The 20,699-nt window shown below is 46.7% G+C and overlaps 3 protein-coding genes across 7 annotated transcripts; 2 read left to right on the forward strand and 1 right to left on the reverse strand.

The window, feature by feature from the left end:
* Window positions 1-53: 53 nt before the first annotated feature.
* tmed9 (transmembrane p24 trafficking protein 9) lies at window positions 54-10,379 on the reverse strand. 2 transcript variants are annotated; one of them, XM_029164679.1, is made up of 6 exons: window positions 10,306-10,379; window positions 4,965-5,098; window positions 3,727-3,827; window positions 3,512-3,637; window positions 2,860-3,006; window positions 54-2,662 (listed from the first exon to the last, which is right to left on the reverse strand). In XM_029164679.1, the coding sequence occupies exons 1-6, from the start codon at window positions 10,362-10,364 to the stop codon at window positions 2,513-2,515; spliced, it is 717 nt and encodes a 238-aa protein (XP_029020512.1). In that variant the 5' UTR covers window positions 10,365-10,379; the 3' UTR covers window positions 54-2,512. The 2 variants fall into 2 exon arrangements, with proteins under 2 accessions (XP_029020512.1, XP_029020511.1); XM_029164678.3 differs by lacking the exon at window positions 10,306-10,379 and having other exon boundaries at window positions 4,965-5,146.
* tmem216 (transmembrane protein 216) lies at window positions 5,602-8,686 on the forward strand. Its single transcript, XM_029164680.3, has 6 exons — window positions 5,602-5,626; window positions 5,879-5,892; window positions 5,965-6,058; window positions 7,753-7,845; window positions 8,143-8,344; window positions 8,442-8,686. The coding sequence occupies exons 1-6, from the start codon at window positions 5,617-5,619 to the stop codon at window positions 8,455-8,457; spliced, it is 429 nt and encodes a 142-aa protein (XP_029020513.1). The 5' UTR covers window positions 5,602-5,616; the 3' UTR covers window positions 8,458-8,686.
* Window positions 8,864-20,311, forward strand: LOC114864059 (diacylglycerol kinase theta-like). Of its 4 annotated transcripts, none has more exons than XM_029164673.3 (23): window positions 8,864-10,339; window positions 11,849-11,928; window positions 11,997-12,096; window positions 12,300-12,385; window positions 13,077-13,202; window positions 13,376-13,529; window positions 14,117-14,185; window positions 14,307-14,407; window positions 14,679-14,875; window positions 15,022-15,169; window positions 15,250-15,304; window positions 15,404-15,465; window positions 15,622-15,772; window positions 15,911-15,949; window positions 16,121-16,236; window positions 16,751-16,899; window positions 17,007-17,155; window positions 17,266-17,444; window positions 17,525-17,625; window positions 17,757-17,903; window positions 17,976-18,087; window positions 18,533-18,685; window positions 18,770-20,311. In XM_029164673.3, the coding sequence occupies exons 1-23, from the start codon at window positions 10,114-10,116 to the stop codon at window positions 18,869-18,871; spliced, it is 2,802 nt and encodes a 933-aa protein (XP_029020506.1). In that variant the 5' UTR covers window positions 8,864-10,113; the 3' UTR covers window positions 18,872-20,311. The 4 variants fall into 4 exon arrangements, 2 of the variants coding, with proteins under 2 accessions (XP_029020506.1, XP_029020507.1); XM_029164674.3 differs by having other exon boundaries at window positions 15,022-15,112; XR_003787240.3 differs by lacking the exon at window positions 17,976-18,087.
* The last annotated feature ends 388 nt before the right edge of the window (window positions 20,312-20,699 follow it).

A 20,699-nucleotide genomic window follows, 5' to 3' on the forward strand; every position in this document is an offset into this window, starting at 1 on the left:
CACCCTACGACTCAGGTCTTAATGTTTAAAGCAGTGACAACAAACACAATAAATCAAATGTGACACATTTATTTCAAGTGCAGTTTTAGACAGATTTCAAGTGGACACTACCTCTCTGAAAAATAAAACATTCAAGTCCCACTTCCAGCTTAAAAGTAAAGGATTTAGATTCTCACCCCAGAAATATGAACTAGTAAACACAACCAACCATAAAATAAGAAGCAGAACAACCTTAAGTCAGAAAAATTAACTCAGAATAAACTGCATGACTGATTTTTGTCTCCTGCAAAAAACAATCAGGAAAGCTGAAGATTTTACCTCTCGATCTTGGATTTTGTGAGCAGCCTTACAACACACTTTACGAAACGCTTTCGCTTTAAGATCTTCAAAATCTTCATTTGAACCTTAGCTTGTTTCAAAGGTTTTGTTGCTTTACCACATTTTTATGATTCCAAGTTACTCAACAATTCATTAGTACATATTTGAACAATACAAACAAGATTAGGCAGATCTGTCCCTCATTCTTCAGGATAGGGTTGAAACCAAAACTACACAAGCCTCAGTAGTCTGAACAGCACAGGACGTTTACACCTCCACCTGTCAACCACCGCCACAGAAGAAAGATCAGGCCAAAGTTTGACCTTAAACCACGCGTGTTCTGCTGTAGGACGCTTCATTTCAGCAGATTGCTTGAAAAGGTTTTAGGATGATGATGATAATGATTCAAAGAGCGCTCGTTTGTTTCGTAGCAAGCTCATTTTCACATGTGTTGCCAACTTTTAAAGTCATAAAATAATAAAATAATACTTCAAGACCCAGTATATTTGGATACTTCCTCAGAGCAGCCTGAAGTTTTCTAATCTGAGTTTGTTCAATTCATGCACTGTGGCATCAAAACACAGATGCAGTTCGTCTGTATCCAAATGCAGAATTAAAATTCAGCTGCTACCAACTGGTTTGACAATTTTACTAGATTTGAAAATTGACAGCAGCTACAAGAAACACCAATCACAGTTAACATGCAGCTGCATTAGGTGAAAGAGTATTTTGATTAGTTGCACTTTAACTCAGCTAATGGGATCAAAATGCATTCTCCTTGAAAAAATACTGCACAATTACATTACAACAAAATAAGTGGTTGGATAGTTTCAATAAAATGAATGCGCAAATTCTGATGCTGTTGTGACACCCATGAAGCAGGACAAGCTGTGGCAGTTCTCTACAAACACACTTCTCCACTGTCAAAAGCTTCCCTCGTTACATTTATTACATCTTCACGCTCAAACCACATTTACCCCGTTACAAAAAGAGTAACAGTCTAAATTAAGTATTAAACATTTTGCTCCAGAGCGACAAAACGTCTGACTGCCCTGGTTGAACCGCTGTTGTCTCAGTCTGTTTCCAGATTTTACAACACTGGTTCATCGAAGTGTCTCCAGGAAACAGGGATGAGTTTAGAAGGTGTCACTGTTGCTGCTGCCACATTTCAAACTAAATGGGGCACTGAAGTTGTTTTGCTTGGGAGATGGACTAAAAATGTTTGTGCATTGGAACAAATTTGTGTATTTATTTTTGGAATATTAGAAAAGTCTATGAAGATACTGAAAAAAAACCCTTCAGAATTAGGTTAAATGTGGTGCAATGACAATCACAAGAAAAATAAAATAATAGTTGCAAATCGGGACAATTCTGCAACTGAAAACTCATCTTGAAAGTAACTCTCAATAAAACCAAGAATATTCTACATGTAACTTGGCAAAATAGGTCTTAAGTAGTAGGTGTTTAGTCGTAACAAATAACTGTTGATGGGGTCATTATGCTCCATAAGATACGGCTGATGTAGAGATTTTATCACAATGGATCAACGTGCTTTACAGAGTAACCTGATTAAAATTCGTCAATATTGAGTGACCAAGGCGCAAAGTGAGGAGTTCTGCTTTCCTGGTGTAATCTCCAGTGGCCATTAACATCCGGAAAAGAGAAATGGATTATAAACTAAAAGGGATACACAACTCTGTCTGCCTAGTGGACATTTGCTGGTTTAGTTCCTTTGTCCTGCTGTTGGTGAAGCTGCAAGAAACATGTCTAACACGAACTAACAAGAATATGTTCAAAAACAATTCCACACATGTAAAAAGTCAAGATGTCACATTTTCCCTGATAGTCCAATTCAGATCTTTGAGGGCCGCAGTCCTGCTTGGTTTCCCTGCCCCACCCACTGCTATTTACCTGGATCAGGTGTGTTGAGCCAGTTAGAACCTAGAAATGCAGGGAGGGTTGGAAAAAAAGCAGGATGGGACCAGGTCTGGGCCTCTCGGGTATACTTCAAACGTGAGCAGCCCGTTATAAATGGAGTTGGTAGAAGAAGCGTCAATAACTGTAATATTAATGTAAGTTTCACTGCGTCCGTTCTCCTCTGCAGCAGGAGCGTCAGCCTCCGCCGCTCAGTACTGCATCAACACACTCACATTCACGCACTGAAACACACACAAACTTTCCTCCAACAGAAAAGTTACACCAGCTTCTTGGCCTCAAAGAAGCTCTTGAGGTGTCTCATCTGCCAGATGCCAATAGCCACAAGGATGAGAGTCTGGACGATGGACCACCAGAGGACTCGCTGGTTGGTGCTCTCACTGGTCTGACGGAACCGCTCCTCACGGTACTGAGAGGGGAGAAGGAACTCATGATAGTTAATTGGAGCAGCAATAGGTCTCTGTGAACACATTCCTGTGAGGGTCCACTGAAAGTCAGGCAACCACAGACACACTCACAGAATCCCTGTTCTCACATGACAATCTCTCCTTTTATCACAATCCAACTCAACACAGAGGAACATGGAGAACACAACGAGTGACTGACCCTCTGGTAGTTCTGCTCCTTCTGGATCTGGTCCACTTGCTCCACCAGCTGCCTAACTCTTAGCTGCAGCTCTGTTAGTTTGTCTTTGGCAGCAATCTCAGCGTAGTTGTTGGCATGTTCGCCCACCTGGATGTCCAGGTGAACCCTCTGCAACACAGTATTCACAGGAAGTCATGACAATCAGCCATCACAACAAAACCTCTGGGAGAAATAGAGGCCAATTGGCCAAACTTTCATTTATTTCTGAGCTCACAAATTAAGTGTTAATGTAAACAAAAATTATAAGATCACTTGCATGTTCTTTAATACACATATGTTCTTTCAGGTAAGTGACTGATGTCAGTCTCACAGTCTCACATTTTACCCCACATTAAGGCTGCATCCACTCTGCGCATAAAACACCCTCTTTCTTGTGTTCCTGCTCTCTCTGTGCCTACTGATTACCAGTCAAACTACAGCTAGATGACTGGCACGCCTGTTCAAGGTAATCAGCAGAGAGACTTGGAGGACCAGCAGGAACACTAGTCTTCGAGGACCGCAGTTTCACAAGCGCTTTAACCGGAACTCACAGGTCAGACATCACTGAATCACTGTGTGCTGACTGACCCTGAAACTGCTGAATATTGGTCTGTTACATCCAGAGCCTTCTCACCAGCATTCCTCCAGCAAACAGGGCGAACTTGGAGGAATTTGAGTGCAGACAGATCTGATGTTCTCCAGGTGTGTGTGACGTGAAGGTGAACCGTCCCTCTGAGCCATACTGACGGGACAGTATCACCTGCAGGGAACATCCAGAAGAGACACACCGGCTAAGTCTTGCAGACAGCGATACCCTTGGATACCTCTCCTGATAGTTACTATGATCACCTTGTCATCAGGGTCTTTGACTTCCACAAACATTCCCAGGCCCTGAGTGGCCGGCAGGTACTCCTCTGTCTGTTTGTTGTACAGCTGAGTCCGATAATTTCCTGTGAGGGAAGACTTTGTTATTCAGGAGAACATGGTCTTACACTATGCCAGTATTAAATTGTGTAAAAAGAGCAAACTGAGAGCAAAAAGGCAATTATAGTACTTATAGTACTAACACAGCCTTACACGGTACCATTTACACACAATCACTGTATCTCTGCTGGATTAGTAGGAAGATACATTATGTCAAAAGATGCTAATTACTTACAGTTTACGACCAGAGCTGGAAAACTACTTTATTAAACATACACTAAAATATTTCTGATTTACAACACTTAGAAAAGCGGACGCTCCTAGAAACCTTAGTGTGTACTGCTCATTTTCATTTGAAACATTTAAGAGCTCTAAAACTCAATATGTCATATTTTTCCAATAAAGTCGAATTCTGCAAAAGAGCTAAGCAATAAATGAGACGAATTCATCCGAGCTTCACACCTTCACAGTAGTTCTTCGCCTATTTTAATAAGCATTTAAGCTGTGTTTCCAAGCTGCGAGCAACACTGACATCTAGAAGCACCTGGTGGTATTCCACGTCCACTACAGACATTTTGCAGATACACTTCCCAACAGCAAAGTTGTCTATGCCTGACGTTTTTAACAGTGTGTGATTTTAGACATACATCGTTTTCAGTCCTTTATCTGTTCAGTAAGTTGTAAAGTGTCCAACGATGCCACATATTTAATTACACCATGTATATTCTTTTTACTGTGAAAATAATCCACTGAATCAAAAGCAGTAAAGAAAAACGTCTTTACCTGCCTTTTAGTAATAAACATATAAAGTTACCAAAGAATGCAATCACTCAAGTCCCCAGAAACAGAATGGTTCAATGAAACCTCTTGGTTCTTTTCACCACAACTATTACGCTCTATGCGTTATTTTAAAGCATGTAGTATTTCGTATATGAAACTGAGGAACGCATCGTAAAAAAACTTTGAAGATACCAACAGGGAAGCATTTTGAAATATTTAAACGGAAAATAAATACTCTGTGTCTAACAGTAGGAAACATCAACTTTAGCTTTTTTTTCTAGGGCTTCAGCTTTAGCTGATTTGCTAACGCATTCTAAGCCGACTAAAGTTGTAAGATAGCATTTAGCATTAGCCGGCGACTTCCTTTATCCGCTGACACTCACCGATAATCATCGTCTCGTCCGGGATTTCTTCTATGAAGCATTTCTTTTCGGTCTCTCCGATGTGGAAGTACAGAGGAGACACAAAGCTGTAAAAAACGTTAAGGAGTAAAAGTGACAAGACGCACGACTGCATCCTGACGGACACCATCTTCAAACGGGGAGACCTGGAGTGAGTCTGCGCAGATACAGCAATGCCACGTCAACCCTGGTTCTAAAGTGGCCAATCAGCTGGCCACCGGAGAATGCTGGGTACAGTAGTTTTCTTCTCCATACCCCAAACCATTACAAATCAAGCCGTGCACAGCATATATAACTATTAGATATTACGTTTCAAAGCAATGGAGTTTTAAATGTTTATATGAAAATAATCAGCATATGTGGGCTACAGTAAATGGAGGTTTAAACCCCAAATACGTTGCTTACAGAAGATTTATATCTAGTATTGTGGATCATTAATAAACTATCACCACACAATGATCCACATTGGTGGTGCCATTTGAATAAAGCTATCCGTTTATAACGATGACTATTTTTGTTAGTAGTATGAGGCGGAGGAGAAGGAAGAGGAGTAGCATCAAAGTAGCAAAGCTACCGTTTAATCTGACAGAGAAGAAGAAGCACTTCCTCCACGCTGTTTCCATGGTAATCAGTCATGGCGCCCGGTGAGTAACGCTCCTCTTTAAAACGTTATTAAACGAGATGTGTAACCTTTTACCTAAACAGTGACTATAACAGTGAAGTCATCGGCAGCTCGTCAGGTTTTCCTGCTCGTGAATGAACTCCAGCGTTTGTTGTTCCACCAGTGTTTTCTGAACCGTTGCTAGCGTTCGCTTTCTGGGTCGTTAGTGATCAGCCTTTGTCTCTTTCCTGCGTCCCTGCTAACTGTTCTGATCTCGTTTGTTTGTTTGTTTCAGGGGGTCAACCCATCGTATCCTTGAAACACACTGGCTTTGTCCGTCCTCCTGTGTCTGAATGTTCTCCTTGACCCTGTCGTCCTCAGCTCTCGTCCGCTCCTCTGCAGATGCTCTTCTACTTGAACTGCTGGTACTTTGCAGCCTTCTACCTGGCGGAGATTCTTATGTTCATCTATAAAGGTCTGTAGTAACGTGTAAATGTATGTTTTTTGTCTTTTCTTCTCATGAAACATTCTTTTCTTCGCGTTGTGTGTTTAGAAGCGATGATCTGTTATTGTCTGAGTTAACAGTGGCTTCACGTCATAAAACAGCTGATAAGCTAAACCTTTACTACAATATCAGAAAGATTCTCTCTTGTAAGCTCTCGTTTACGGTGCTCTAGGGTTTATTTTAAATATTTGAAAAAAAAAAACCCTGCTACAACCAACATACACTAAAATATTTCTGATTTACAACACTTACAAAAGCGGACACTCCTAGAAACCTTAGTGTGTACTGCTCATTTTCATTTGAAACATTTAAGAGCTCTAAAACTCAACATGTCATATTTTTCCAATAAAGTCGAATTCTGCAAAAGAGCTAAGCAATAAATGAGACGAATTCATCCGAGCTTCACACCTTCACAGTAGTTCTTCGCCTATTTTAATAAGCATTTAAGCTGTGTTTCCAAGCTGCGAGCAACACTGACATCTAGAAGCACCTGGAGCTATTCCACGTCCACTACAGACATTTTGCAGATACACTTCCCAACAGCAAAGTTGTCTATGCCTGACGTTTTTAACAGTGTGTGACTTTAGACATGCACCGTTTTTAGTCCTTTTTCGGTTCAGTAAGGTGTAATGTGTCCATGATGCCACATATTTTTATATGTCTGATGACTTGTCTATTTAATTACAGCATGTATATTCTTTTTACTGTGAAAATAATCCACTGAATCAAAAGCAGTAAAGAAAAACGTCTTTACTTGCCTCTTAGTAATAAACATATAAAGTTACCAAAGAATGTAATCACGGCGGCACGGTGGTGCGGTGGGTAGCACTGTCGCCTCACAGCAAGAAGGTTCTGGGTTTGATTCCCTGGTGCCTTTCTGTGTGGAGTTTGCACGTTCTCCCCGTGTTTGCGTGGGTTCTCTCCGGGTTCTCCAGCTTCCTCCCACAGTCCAAAGACGTGCATTAGGTTGATTGGCCTCTCTCCATTGCCCGTAGGTGTGAGTGTGTGTGTGAATGGTTGTCTGTCTATGTGTTGCCCTGTCTGGCGACCCGTCCTCTCGCCCGTAGCCAGCTGGGTTAGGCTCCAGCTCCCCCGTGACCCCGCATTAGGGACTAAGCGGTTCAGAAAATGGATGGATGTAATCACTCAAGTCCCCAGAAACAGAATGGTTCAATAAAACCTCTTGGTTCTTCTCACCACAGCTATTAGGCTCTATGCGTTATTTTAAAGCATGTACTAATTCGTATATGAAACTGAGGAACGCATCGTAAATAAAACTTTGAAGATACCAACAGTGAAGCATTTTGAAATATTTAAACAGAAATTAAATACTCTGTGTCTGACAGTAGGAAACATCAACTTGAGCTTTTTTTTCTAGGGCTGTTGCTATAGCACAAACAACAATCACCTGCTTCTCCTCCCTCTCTGTAAGGGTCAACCTGCATCTGTGTAGTATAGTACATTCATATGTACATATACAAAAAATGTGTGTGTTGATAATATTTGTACGTATTTTTTAGTTTCTCTTCTTTATGCGAGAGAAATCATTATTAGGCATAGCAATTTTCCTGTGGGATCATTAAAGTTTTTGAATCTTGAACTGAATCTTCCCGTATGATAATTATTACTTTTGGTTTTTGGTCTGTGTTTTTGTGCTTGTTCAGGGATTTCACTTCCATATCCATCCGACAATCTGGTTTTGGATGTGATGCTGCTAATCCTGTTTCTTGGTCTTGAGAGCCTCAGAATCTTTTATGGTAAGTTAAAGTATTGTGACAGGTCATAAACTGCCATCTCAGCTCAGGAACTGAACAGTGTTGATGTGAAGATCTCCAGGGCTGGTGTTGGGCCGTGAACCAGTTTTTACCTTCTAAAAGCCAAGCAATTACTTTATTCAGAATGAATATATTTGGGATTCATCAGGTGACTGCTGACACTCTCACACTCACCTAAATCTGATCTTTCAGATAGATTTAGATCATTTACTGTTAGTAGTGGTAGATGTTTGACAAGAGGCGCAGTCACTTAAAAGTGTTTGCTGTGCATGGATCCAGGTTGGAAGGGGAACCTCTGCGAGCGCTCTCTGGCCTCGTGTGCCTCGCTCTTCATCCTGTTTCCTTGTGCGGCGCTCGCTGTTTACTACCTGCTGCTGCAGACCTTCGTCCTGCGCCTGGAGTTTCTCCTCAGCGCCGTCTTGCTCTGCTTCTACAGCCTCGAGTTTCTGCTTGGAGTCCTTGCCATATCTGCCTTCTCCAGGTGACCCCGTCGCCCTGGTTCAGAACTAATCATCTTAAAAATTAAGTTTTTCTTCTGTGTCATTTTAGAGTTTTTTCTTTGTTTTTTTCTCCTCTAGGTCTAAAGTTTACTAAGGACATAATACTGTGCACAAAGGACATAAAGACTCATCAGATGCTGCAGTGCAAATATGAAACATTATTTTCTAAAGCTGATATTTAGACATCTCGGGGTTTATTACACATATATTTGCTCTGTTATACTAATTGCTGTGATTCTTTCAATGTTCTTCTGATCTTAAGACGTCCTTGTAAATAAGTGTAGAAATCAGTTGTGTAAGTGAACGTTGCTTTTTATGGACCAGCATCGACTCTGATATGACTTAAAACATTCAAACCACATTTCACTGGATACATTGTAGACATTTTTTAGATATGTGCCATATCCAAAAAACTTTATTAATATTTTAAAGGTTTTAATTGTAATACACCAACTTTCCTGCAGCAGCGTGTGCAGCCAATGTCACATTTCTTGACTGGTAAACTTAAGAACAAGAGAATGAAACTAAAACCGTAAAGTTCGCTGGGATGGATGTAAAACACAGGCGACCCTAAAAACAGGAACATGATGATCACTGTTTCAGGAGCAGGGAGCTCCCAAACTGAAGCCACAGCGAAGCAGGTGGAGGTTGTGCTGGAAGCAGCAGGATGACGTCCACCCACTGCAGATGGATGAGGCTCCACCTGACCAAAGGAACAACAGCGTCCACTAAGGCAGAGTCACCTGCTGGTCTAAGTCACATCTCAGACGATTTGCCTAAAATGAGAAATGTTTTGTTCATGACCTGCTTGTTACAATATCTGACAAACCGAGGTGAGGAAGGAAACCAGGCTGCTCAGTTTGCTTCATGACATGCAGCAAAGGTTCACCGCTGTGAGGAAAGGGAGCGAGGGAAGGACGCGAGGGAAGGGGATGAAGGCGAGGGAGGAGGAGTAAAAAATCAGTGTTGGAGAGTCGGACGCGGAAGAAGAATCAGCCTCGGAGGAGGAAGAAGGAACCCGAGCAGAACGTAGCCGCCCGTCTGCGCGCACACTTGTTGACTAGCGTTGCCCTCCGGTTCTGCAGCGGGTTCGGGCTTCCTCCTCCGGCTCGTCGTGTTTGTCTCGCGGTCTTCGCGGTGGACAGGCGGGCTGTGATTGTGCTGCCATCCGTCTCAGAGACCACAGAGCCGCGTACGCTCCGCATCCAGCCTCACTGGATCCATATTTGTGTCCGGCTCCGAGCGGGCAGTTCTGGGAGTCCGTCCGAGGACGCCGCTGGGCGGCACCGCTGTCTCGCACCGCTGTGTCCGTCCGGAGGACCGCCACCGCCGCGTGGTCGACAGCACTGTGATCCGAGGGCTTCTGCTTCCCGGAGCCGCGGTTCGGTTCGAACAAAGAACACGCTCCATTAGTACTTCACGAGTGCGATTTACAGCCAGGATCCGCTCGAGAACGCGCCCGACCGCGGCGCCCTCTCCGCCGGGCTGCGCCGCTGGGTGGCACCGCTGGGTCCAGCCGGGGATGAGTGCTCTGTGGAGGTTAGCCACGCAGCCTTTGCTTAATAACTAATCTGGGTCGGATCACAGAGTCGTGACCCGGCTGCGCCTGGATAATTGGCTGTGGAGCTCCGAGCCGAGGCCGTCGTGTGTGGCCGCAGGGATGCGCGACCGCTGGAGGTGGAATATTGTATAAGACTTCGTTTTCAGAACCAGAACCCGTTAGTCAGCCTGACTACTTTGCGTGGGGGACATGGCCGAGTCCAGCCGGACCAGATTGGTGGAGCCCGACGCCTCGGACGGCCGGACAACGAGCCCTCACACCGTCAAGAAGCGGGCCCAGCAGTCCCCCGGGCTCCGGCCCAGGTACCAGAGCCCGGCACCGGGCCACTGCTTCAGGAAAGTCACCCTGACCAAGCCCACCTTCTGCCACAGCTGCAGCGACTTCATCTGGGGGCTCGTGGGCTTCCTGTGTGAAGGTAAGACGGACCCCATGGTAATCATTCAGAGCAAACGCTGCAGCGGGAGTTGAACCAGCAACCGCACATGCCGCGCTGCTGCCTTGCTCTGCAGGTGCAGCAGGTCACAGCTGTGACCAGCTGATCCGCAGAGAGGCCTTCAGCGTTGGAGCCTCCAGTGCTCACAGCCTTCCCTGCCTCCTATTCGTCCCTTTCTTCTCTTATTTTCTGTCTTTTCTAGTTTATTTTTTTCCCTTCGTGTTGCGTTTATTTCCTTCTTTTTCCTTTCCTTTCCTTTCCTTTCCTTTCCTTTCCTTTCCTTGTTTCCTCTCCTCCATCTCATTTCCTTCTCCCTGATGCTGATCCATGAATCTAACTCGACACCACTCTGCCCAGTAACATCCTTAACATCCCAGGTTTGTGTCGGAGGTGGTGTGAAGTGTCTGAGCTGCAGTCAAGTCGTAATTAACTTCCTCTGGTTGGCATGGCAACAGGAGTCTGACAGGGATGCTGGGAGCTGGACTGCTCTGTTTGTGTGACAGGAGGCAGAGACATGACCATCATCCTCGTCAGCATAAGCAGATGCATGAAAAGCTGCATTACATAACGCTCCTTCTTTAAGCCTTCCGTTGGATTACACAAACCAACCACTTCATCTGCCCCTGAGCAGTTCCCACAACACAAGGCAAAAGCATGAAGCTCCAGTTTAGTCCAGCAGCAGGCTTATAGCAGTTGTTCTTCTAAACGTTTGAATTATTAAATACACGACCCCTGAAGTAAAGGCGAGAAGCTGCTTCAGTTCCTTCCTTCCTGCTCAACGTAATCAGTATCAGCAGGACAGTGACATCACCAACGTTAGCACTGACTGCTACGAGTCTGTCCAGTGTCTGTGGAGACTTCCATCATCTCTGCTCTACAGCTCACGTGTGCCTGTCTCACTCTTTGCTGGTTGGAGTGTCTGAGTCAAACGGGTTCTATCTTTGTAGGATTAGATGCCTTTTACTGTCTTCTTCCTCTTTTCTTCACTTGTTTTTGAAACTTCCTGTGAAGTCATAGCTACGGTGACGTGACCTTCTTTGACGTCTGGGTTGGACACATGGTTCATCTAAATGTTTGTGTTACACACCTCGAGCAACACGTGGACGACCTGCTTTCTTATTCTGAAGATTTTAGGATAAAAAACACACTGGAGAAGCTGCAACAGATCTTTCCTTCCTTCCTTCCTTCCTTCCTTCCTTCCTTCCTTCCTTCCTTCCTTCCTTCCTTCCTTCCTTCCTTCCTTCCTTCCTTCGTCCCTCAGTCCTGAACACGAAGATAAACAGATACAGATGAGCTCAGAATGTGAAACTGGCCACAGTGAACACGTGAGCTTTACCACAGCGACAGAACAGGCGCAAAATACCACAAACCAAATGTCAGTTAGAGGCGGAGACGCGGAGAAGCAGCGGCGTCATCTGTTCTGTACTTTGACTTGTCCACATGCACACGTGGTCACCTGGTCTGTGTTAACCAGCCGCCTCTGTCTCCTAGTCTGTAACTTCATGTGTCATGAGAAATGCCTGAAGACGCTGCAGTGGGGTTGTTCCTGTGTGGCTCCATCCATGGTCCAGGTGAGAACCGCTGTTTGAGCAGACCTCCGGCTCGGTCTGTGCTCCTCTCTGACCGTCTGTTCGTGCAGGTGCCAGTTGCTCACTGCTTCGGTCCGGCTGGTCAGAAGAAACGGTTCTGCTGCGTGTGCAGGAAACAAACGGAGGGGAACGCAGCGCTGCGATGTGAAGGTCAGACGGAGCTTCTCAAAACATTCAAATGATTCCAGCAGGTTATTGAAGATATTCATCAGTTATGTGATTTGCACAGCATTTACATGAGTCTGATCCCAGCGCCTGATGTCTGACGTGTGTGAACTACAGGACGTCAGTTACTCATCTTCATGCGTTATGACCTGTGACCTTTGACCTCTGCTGCTGTGCTTGTGCCCCAGTGTGCGAGCTGCATGTCCACGCCGACTGTGCTGCCTTCACCTGTGCTGACTGTCGCTGTTGTCACCTGGACGGGGCGCTGGAGCAGGTGTGTTGGGTCAGGGTTGATGTTCTGTGTGATGTCAGAATTTGGAGGCTAATTTAATAACATCTTATGTTTCAGTTCAGTTTCTCTCTGCAGCCGATGTTCAGAGATGCGTGTGATCGTGGATTATATCATTTAACCTCCAGAGGCGCCTTCACTTGACAAACCCTTCAGTCTAGTCACAGAGCAGCACCGGAGCGACAGCCTCACCACACCTGGGATCATAGTCCAGCTGATTTGCATGTCCACGCTCGCCGCTCCTTCGTGTCCCTGACTCCCTGTTACAGACATTAATATTCAAATGAGCCATGCAGCTGTAACCTATAGGCCCTGCTGAAAAGTCAGTGTGTGTGTGTGTGTGTGCATGTGTTTGTGTGTGTACTATCGATCAGTCTGACACTTGCTCCTGTCACTCTGCTCATTAAAGACTGGGTGAGTGATGAACCTCTGTCTGCTCAGAGCTCATTGATCGGTGGCTCCTTGATGAGGATCAGCGTTGTTGAGGACTGGGAACCATTTTAAATCAGTGGCTGTACTGGTACACTGCATCGCTTTAGCTTGAATTTTTATGGCAAGGAGTTCCAGTACGTTCATGTCCTTCAGCAGCTGAGACTTTGGAGCTGTGGATGCGTTTGTGGAACAGCCTCTACGCTGCAGTCAGTTAGTCATGTTCTGAATTATTATTTCCCTGCAGGACATGTTTCACCACCACTGGAGGGAGGGGAACCTGGCGCCAACGGCCAGGTGTGAGGTGTGTAAGCGCTCCTGTGGCTCGTCTGACGTCCTGGCGGGGATGAGGTGTGAATGGTGCGGCCTCACGGTGAGAATCTGGTCGATCTGAGGCTTTCCAATGGATTTGTTGATAAAAACCTTTTAGTTCTTCAGTGCTGAGTTACTGGAATAACTTGTTTATTTAGTTAAACTGAAAATGGCTGAACATCATTAAACTGCACTCCTCTGTGCATGTGTGTGTGTTGGTCTGTGTTTCTGCAGAGCCACTCAGGATGTTACCTGAACGTTCCACCAGAGTGCACTCTGGGCCGTCTGCGCTGCATGATGCTGCATCCCACCCGCGTTCGCCTCCACTCCAGGAACTTCAGCAAGATGCATCTCTACCGCATCACGGAGAGCTGCAGCCACGAGCTGGGTACGCGCACAGGAACACACAGACCACATCCTGTGACGCTGCTGACAGATGTGTTTCCTGTCAGCGTCTCTGCCGGCCTGAGCTGTGAAACAAGAAGCATCCCCAGAAACCATGTGAATCAGCACAGAGGAGGTTGTTCTTTAGTATTTGTGCCCTGAAAAATAACTGAGAGCAGGTTTCATCAGCTTAGAGGATGTGAAACAAAGCTCATGTCTCACTAGGAAGTTAATTAAACTCCATCAAAACTGCTCAGTGGGAAACAAGTGTCGAGGGAGTGATGAGGGAGAGCATCAAACCATCCTCACCTTCACAAAGTCACACTTCAGTAGTCGGACGGACATTTCTGTGATTAATCTGAATGAATTAAGATCTGATAAAAAGTCTAAGGTCGTTTTCAGGAAAGGAATCAGGAAATGAAGGTATTTGTTGAAAGGACAGAGTGAGGCTAAGGACGTGGCCGCGCCGGCACACGCTAACACACGCTAACACACGCTAACACACGCTAACACACGCTAACACACGGACAGAAAGTGTTGTACGTCCGTTCAGTGGGACTCGCATCCACGTCTCCGTCCGTGTTTCCTCAGATACGACGGATGAGGCGGATCCGTCTGCTGCTGCGTATAAAGACGCTCAGACGGCTGCTCCGGAGTCGGGTCAGTTCACGTCCTGTTCACTACACATCACGAGAAGCTCTCGCATGTGATGGATGTAAGTTATGGCTGTGAAGAGATCAGCGCGTCTGACTCCGTCCCTTTCTCTGTGTGGGATCCGCAGCCAGGCAGCTCCTCAGGGTGTTTGATGGGGACGACGCGGTGAAGCGTGGCTTCTTCCGACTGGTCTCAGTCTTTCGAGCCACGAGAAGTGAAGACGTGGTGGTGAGATCCTACACGTTCACTAACTGCACAGAGCTCAGCACATAGGTTCACTGTTCACTGATGAACTTAAATGAGACGTTGATAATTACAGCTTATGCTGCCACTCTGGAAACGTGGCTAAATGATGATGATGATGCCGATAATTACTGATGTTGTCCATCGTTTATTGTAATGCTCATTATTTAGCTGCTCACACACCTGCAGAGCTCGTGTTCAACGCCACCTCTGCTCTTCATGGGCGTAACGCTGTAGTACCCGTGTCGACCTGCAGGAGGCGGCGCTGAGGGCCTTTTACATCCATGACGACCCTCAGCACTACGAGCTGCAGGACATTGGCAGTTTGCAGCGCCTACACTGCGACGACATCCTAAACCGGAACGGCGGTCCGGACCACAGGGCAGACTCCTGGCTGCTGAGGGCCAGAGCCCGAGAATCTGAGGTCCTTAAGGTGTTCATTGGGTGGCCCAGGTGAGGCCTGCTGGGAAATGCAGTTCAGGAAGCAGTTAGACTAAGGATGAGAAATGATGAGTTTCACTTAATAACATGTGCTTGTTCTACAGACCGCAATAAACGTGGTTTTGTTGTTTTTTGTTTGTTGCCTGTGTGGGTTCCAGGTCGGGTCCAACCTTTGTGCCTGTGTCTGTCTCAGAGAACAGCACAGCAGCTTCAGTCCTCAGCGAGGCCCTCAGTCAGATGGAGCCTCAGGTAGAACCTGCAAAGAAGACTTTATGTTCTGTTCAACATCTGGGCTCTCTGCTGCAGGTCGTCGGTTGGAACCCAACAGAACCGCTCACCCCCTACATTCGGTAGGACATTAGTTGATCACTGTCTGTCTGTTTCAGCTGCAGGATGAGTCCAGGTTGAGCCTTTTGGAAGTTTACATGAGCAGCAAGCAAGGTGAGCCGCAGCAGAACCACATGGCCCGGGTTTTAGTGGTCACCGACAGTCTTCGCGGAATGTTCAGCAGGTCCTTCTCATTCGTCCTTTCTCTTGCAGTGCAGAGACAGACGCTGGTGCCTCAGGAGAAGATTCTGGATAAACTACGGGAGATCAGGAAGGTATGAGGGAGATTTCATTATTCAAATAAAATCTGTATTAACTCATAGAAAAGAATCTACACTACCAGAAATGGAACAAATCATTTATTAAAATTAAAGCGGCTGTGAGGCTGCAGCGCATAAGTAAAGCAACAGCAATCCCTTTAAAATTCCCAGGTGTCTTTGCGACAAATGCACCAGACTCGGTTCTACGTGGTGGAGTCCAGGAACCGAGCCGTGCAGGTGGACCTGCTGATTGGAGGACTGCCCCCCCTGCTGTCCAAAGAGGAGTATGAGCACCTGGTGGAGCAACACCTGAGTAGCAAGAGTGAGTGGCCTGAACGCCCCAGCCTTCAGCCTTCAGCTTTCAGATACACCAGCGTCTGGTGTTGTCTGTGACCCTCAGCACCACTGACACATCAAGTTTACCGCTTCCCATTCATCACAACATCTCATCTCTCTGCAGGTCACCTGGTCGCCGTCAGTCACGTCTACGCCGGGCAGGGTGAGCTGAGTGATGTGTGACAGGACGAAGTCAAGTAAAACCTGATGAACCTTCAGGGTTTTATACATTTGCCTTAACAGATATGTGATGATACTGGCAGGAAGTGCTGTCATTTCCAAAGTGCTGTAGACTTTCCTACAGACCGGGCTCATTCAGCTGCTCTGTGTCCAGGTGCCGTGTCGCTGGACATCTCGTGTTTCAGTGAGGCAGAGAGGATCTACATGTTGGCCAAGGACATGTCCGTCAGCAGCAAAGCGCTCACGTCGCTCGTCGTTCCAGAGATCGTGGTAAGGACGGTTCCCACTGATTCCAGACTGGCTCGCAGGCGGTGATGTGGGAGGGGTGTGGGGGACGATGGGTCACAAAGCTGCGCACACAGGAAGTGGAGAAGCCACTGACAGCTGTGAGATAATGGTGGCTGAGCAGCTCCAGGAATATCTGGGAAAACAATGCGCAAGTGATGAACCTTTACAGCACCAATTTGGGAAGTTTAGGTCGTGGAACCAGAAACAGAGCAGGAAGAGACACAAAGAACTAACTAAGAGCAGGGGGTGGAGGAGTGTAGTGAAGTTACAGCCCAGAACCAACCATGGCTCCACCAGCATTCACACACAGGTGCAGAGGCAGGGAAGCAGTCTGACGCCTGGGAACCAGGTCTGGGCCAGTGGAGACAAGTGGGCCGAGTCCAGTTGGCTCAGCCCCTGGTTTTGTTTGAGGACACGAGCAGAACCGGGACCTGGACACCACCGTCCCGACTTCTTTGCTGCTCTGTCTCTAAAGCCGCTCCTTGGTTTCTTCCAGTACGAGCTGGGAGCTGACGCCTGTCCCCTGCTGGTCTTCGTCAACCCAAAGAGCGGAGGCATGAAAGGACGAGAGCTGCTCTACAGCTTCAGGAAACTGCTGAATCCTCATCAGGTCTTTGACATTTCCAACGGTGGACCTCTGGCTGGGTGAGGACACACCTTCACAGCAGGAGGTCCAGGTTTGTCTGGGCCCAGCGTGGAAGTGGAAGGTTCGCTGTCACAGAAGTCACATCTCCTGTCGTCTCCTGGTGCAGCCTACACGCCTTCAGGGCTGTCCCCAGGTTTCGAGTGCTGGTCTGTGGGGGTGATGGGACAGTAGGATGGGTGCTGGGAGTACTGGAGACCGTCCGACACAAACTGGTCTGCCGAGAGCCACCGATTGGGATAGTGCCGCTGGGAACAGGTGACTTCAACTTTGACTGATTGTACTTCTTTCCATTTGTGGATTCAGATGATGAACAGCTAATGCTCCAGTCGAGCTAACTGTTGTTGTAATCGGCTCTGTCCCCTCAGGTAACGACTTGGCTCGGATCCTGCGTTGGGGTTCGGGTTACAGCGGCGAGGACCCCCACCACATCTTGGTGTCTGTTGACGAAGCTGAGGAGGTCTTGATGGACAGATGGACCATTTTATTGGATGCTCAGGACATGTCTGAAGATGGACAGGGCAACCACTTCCTGGAGCCACCCAAGGTCTGGTACACATCCACTGTAGGACACGACTCTGTGCTTTGTTACTGACTGCAAGTTTAAAGGTGGGAGCTCTTCAACAGATCGTCCAGATGAATAATTACTTCGGCCTCGGCATCGACGCCGAGCTCAGCCTCGATTTCCATTTGGCGAGAGAGGACGACCCAGATAAATTCACCAGCAGGTACTTTATGTACATGGGACTGCTCTGAGTAATGAAGTGGTGGAGTAGTGGTCGCGCTTTAAGTGGGTGGAGCTTAGGTACATTTCTGTAAGACCTCATTTCCCATCAGCCCCTGTCCTGCTCACCTGCAGGTTCCACAACAAAGGTGTGTATGTGAAGGTGGGTCTGCAGAAGATCAGTCACAGCAGGAGCCTCCACAAAGAGCTGCAGCTGCAGGTGGACGCTCAGAACGTCCCGTTACCCAACATAGAGGGGCTGATCTTCCTCAACATACCCAGGTAACAGCAGGCGTCACCGGCGACAGCGGCCTCGTTGCCGTCGCGCGCCTTCACACCTGTGTTTGTGTGCAGCTGGGGTTCTGGTGCTGATCTCTGGGGGTCAGAGGTCGACAGTCGCTTTGGGAAACCCAGAATCGATGACGGTTTACTGGAGGTGGTCGGGGTCACTGGGGTCGTCCACATGGTGAGACAAGTCCTATAGTGGCCACAGGAGAACAGGCGCTGGTTTAGGAGCTTCACACATGCTGATGTCTGAAAGTGAGGAGTGAGGAGAAGTTTAGGTCCAGTTTCATCAGGTCTAATTGGCAGAAGTGAGACTGATGTTAAGAACAGGGAACAAGCAAATAGCTCTGATAGTAACTGAGCGTGTGTGTTTGTGCGTGTGTGTGTGTGTGTGTGTGTGTGTGTGTGCGCGTGATGTGCGTGTGTGTGTGTGTGTGTGCGCGTTTGTGTGCATGTGTGTGTGTGTGTGTGCGCGTTTGTGTGCATGTGTGTGTGTGTGTGTGCGCGTGATGTGCGTGTGTGTGTGTGTGTGTGTGTGCGTGCGTGATGTGCGTGTGTGTGCGCGCTTGTGTGTGTGCGCGTTTGTGTGCATGCGTGTGTGTGTGTGTGCGTGTGTGTGTTTGCAGGGCCAGGTGCAGAGCGGCCTGCGCTGTGGTATTCGTATTGCTCAAGGGAACTACATCAGGCTGACTGTGAGTAAACCCATACCTGTCCAGGTGGACGGGGAGCCGTGGACACAACCGCCGGGACACATCATCATCTCTGCCGCTGGGCCGAAGGTTGGTTCTTGCTTCGCTCTTATGTTACAGATGTGTCAGGGGGGTGTTATTTACCTTCACTCAGTTGTGTTTGGTCACGAGCAGGTCCGGATGCTGAGGAAGTCCAAGCAGAAGCAGAAGAAGTCCTCAGCTAGCGTGAAGGACACCTGTGCAGAGAGCCCGTCCTCCAGGGACCGGCCCATTTGAACATGTCACAACGAGTGGAGCATCGGGATGTGACTGGAGATCTTTAATATGAGCAAATCAGTCAGAGCCGTGTGGAGCCAGATTTCAGAGGTTTGACAGGAAAACATAATAACAACAACTCTGTGCATTTGTAATATTAACAACTTAGTCCAGAAGTAGAGGCTGGTTAGATAAAGAGTTAATATTGTCATTTAAGCATAATGTGTTTTAGGTTTGGGTGTATATGCATATGGTTAAAAGTGATCTGATGACCACAAAAAGAGCAGATGACTGATAAACTGCTCATCAGAGGACGTCACTGTTGGGTCTAAAAGGCTGCGTCTTCATAAACAGCTGCTCTTTGGTCACTTTACTGGGCGTTGGCGCTGCACAGAACACGACCCTTCTGTGTGACAACATTCTCCTTCGTGTCCAGCAGCTCAGTCTGGAGTCGAGTCACCGCTCTGCACATGTTTGATCACTTAGTTTAAAACTTGTGTGCGTCGAAGGCTCAGATCAGGCGAGCGTCACCTGCCAGCGTGTCCTGGGAGGAACGGAGTGAGGCAGATGTGAGGGTTCCAGCTCTTAATGTAGCCACGCAAGTACTTGATTACTGTAATTTTGGTTATTTAGACATGTTCGGTGCTATGATAGTAACTTGTGCTGTGCTGAACGAAGGATTGTAGGATCCTGTTTTCATTCAAAGCCTCAAATGATGAATATGAGGCCAGATGATTTATTTAATTAATTTCATAAATTAAGGTGACACCAAGTGTCTCTGGCTTTGAATAACTTTTACTTGGAAGTGAGCGTCTACTGAAGTAGTTTTCAGTCTTTTGTTCTGTGGATGTGTCTTTAGCCGGCTGCCATGTTTTAGACATCCGTCTGTCCCGTATCCAACCACAACTGCTGCACATTTAACGAAATGCGTTCACTCTCCTGCAGCTGCTGCGCCGGCTCCTCACACATTCACTCCTGGATGAACTGAAGTGATTGAACAGTCAGTGTCAGTCCCACACCATGACATTTCCTTGTGCTCTGCCGTCGGGCCTCACCTGACGTCATTAGCCCCGCCCCCTTCACATACCTGTGCCGGTTGTGGGTTGGTCTGCAGGTCTGCGTAGTGCTCCGTCAGATCGCTTCGACGTGTGTGTTGATGTGTTCCCTGCTGGTGCAGTGGTGTGTTCAACTCTAACGTGCTGAGCTAATGTGCCTCCAGATGTCCTTTGCTTTCTGCTGTAACTACATTTAGTTTTTAATGACGTTTTCAAGAAGAAATTTGTATATTTTTGCAGAGGCTGTTTTTCCATTTAGGTTTAACTGTAAGTTGCAAAAATTGTATTTCAGATGCTGTTAGATGTTCAGGTTATTATGAAGCTAGATATATGTACACTTATGTGTGTTTAAATATCAGATTCTTGTGTGTTTATCGTAATTATAATAAACTAAAACATCCAATAACCTAAAGCCTCTTTATTTTCACCCGTAATTTTTAAATACTCTGTATACGTAATGTAAATTCTGACGTCAAGGTACTAGTAAAAGATTCTGCTGGATGTATGATGATGATGATGATGATGATGATGATGATGAGGATGGTGGTGGTGGTGGTGGTGGTTAAAGAGCAGCTGTGACATGTTCAGGTTTCTGTGTATTAATGTGTTGGACCAGCAGGGGGAAGAAACTCAACGACAACCGCAGATAGTTTCTAGTATACACGATGTTTCACTCTAGTTTACTTTTACAGGAAATCCTACTTTTTCGGGTTTTCTTCCGGACTTCGGGAGCCTGTGTACAGTCTGTCTTCATGTTTTACAGGGACCAGGCTACAGGGGAGTTGTTGACACAC

The sequence above is a fragment of the Betta splendens genome, chromosome 10 (genome assembly GCF_900634795.4).
Source record: "Betta splendens chromosome 10, fBetSpl5.4, whole genome shotgun sequence".
Lineage (NCBI taxonomy): Eukaryota > Metazoa > Chordata > Actinopteri > Anabantiformes > Osphronemidae > Betta > Betta splendens.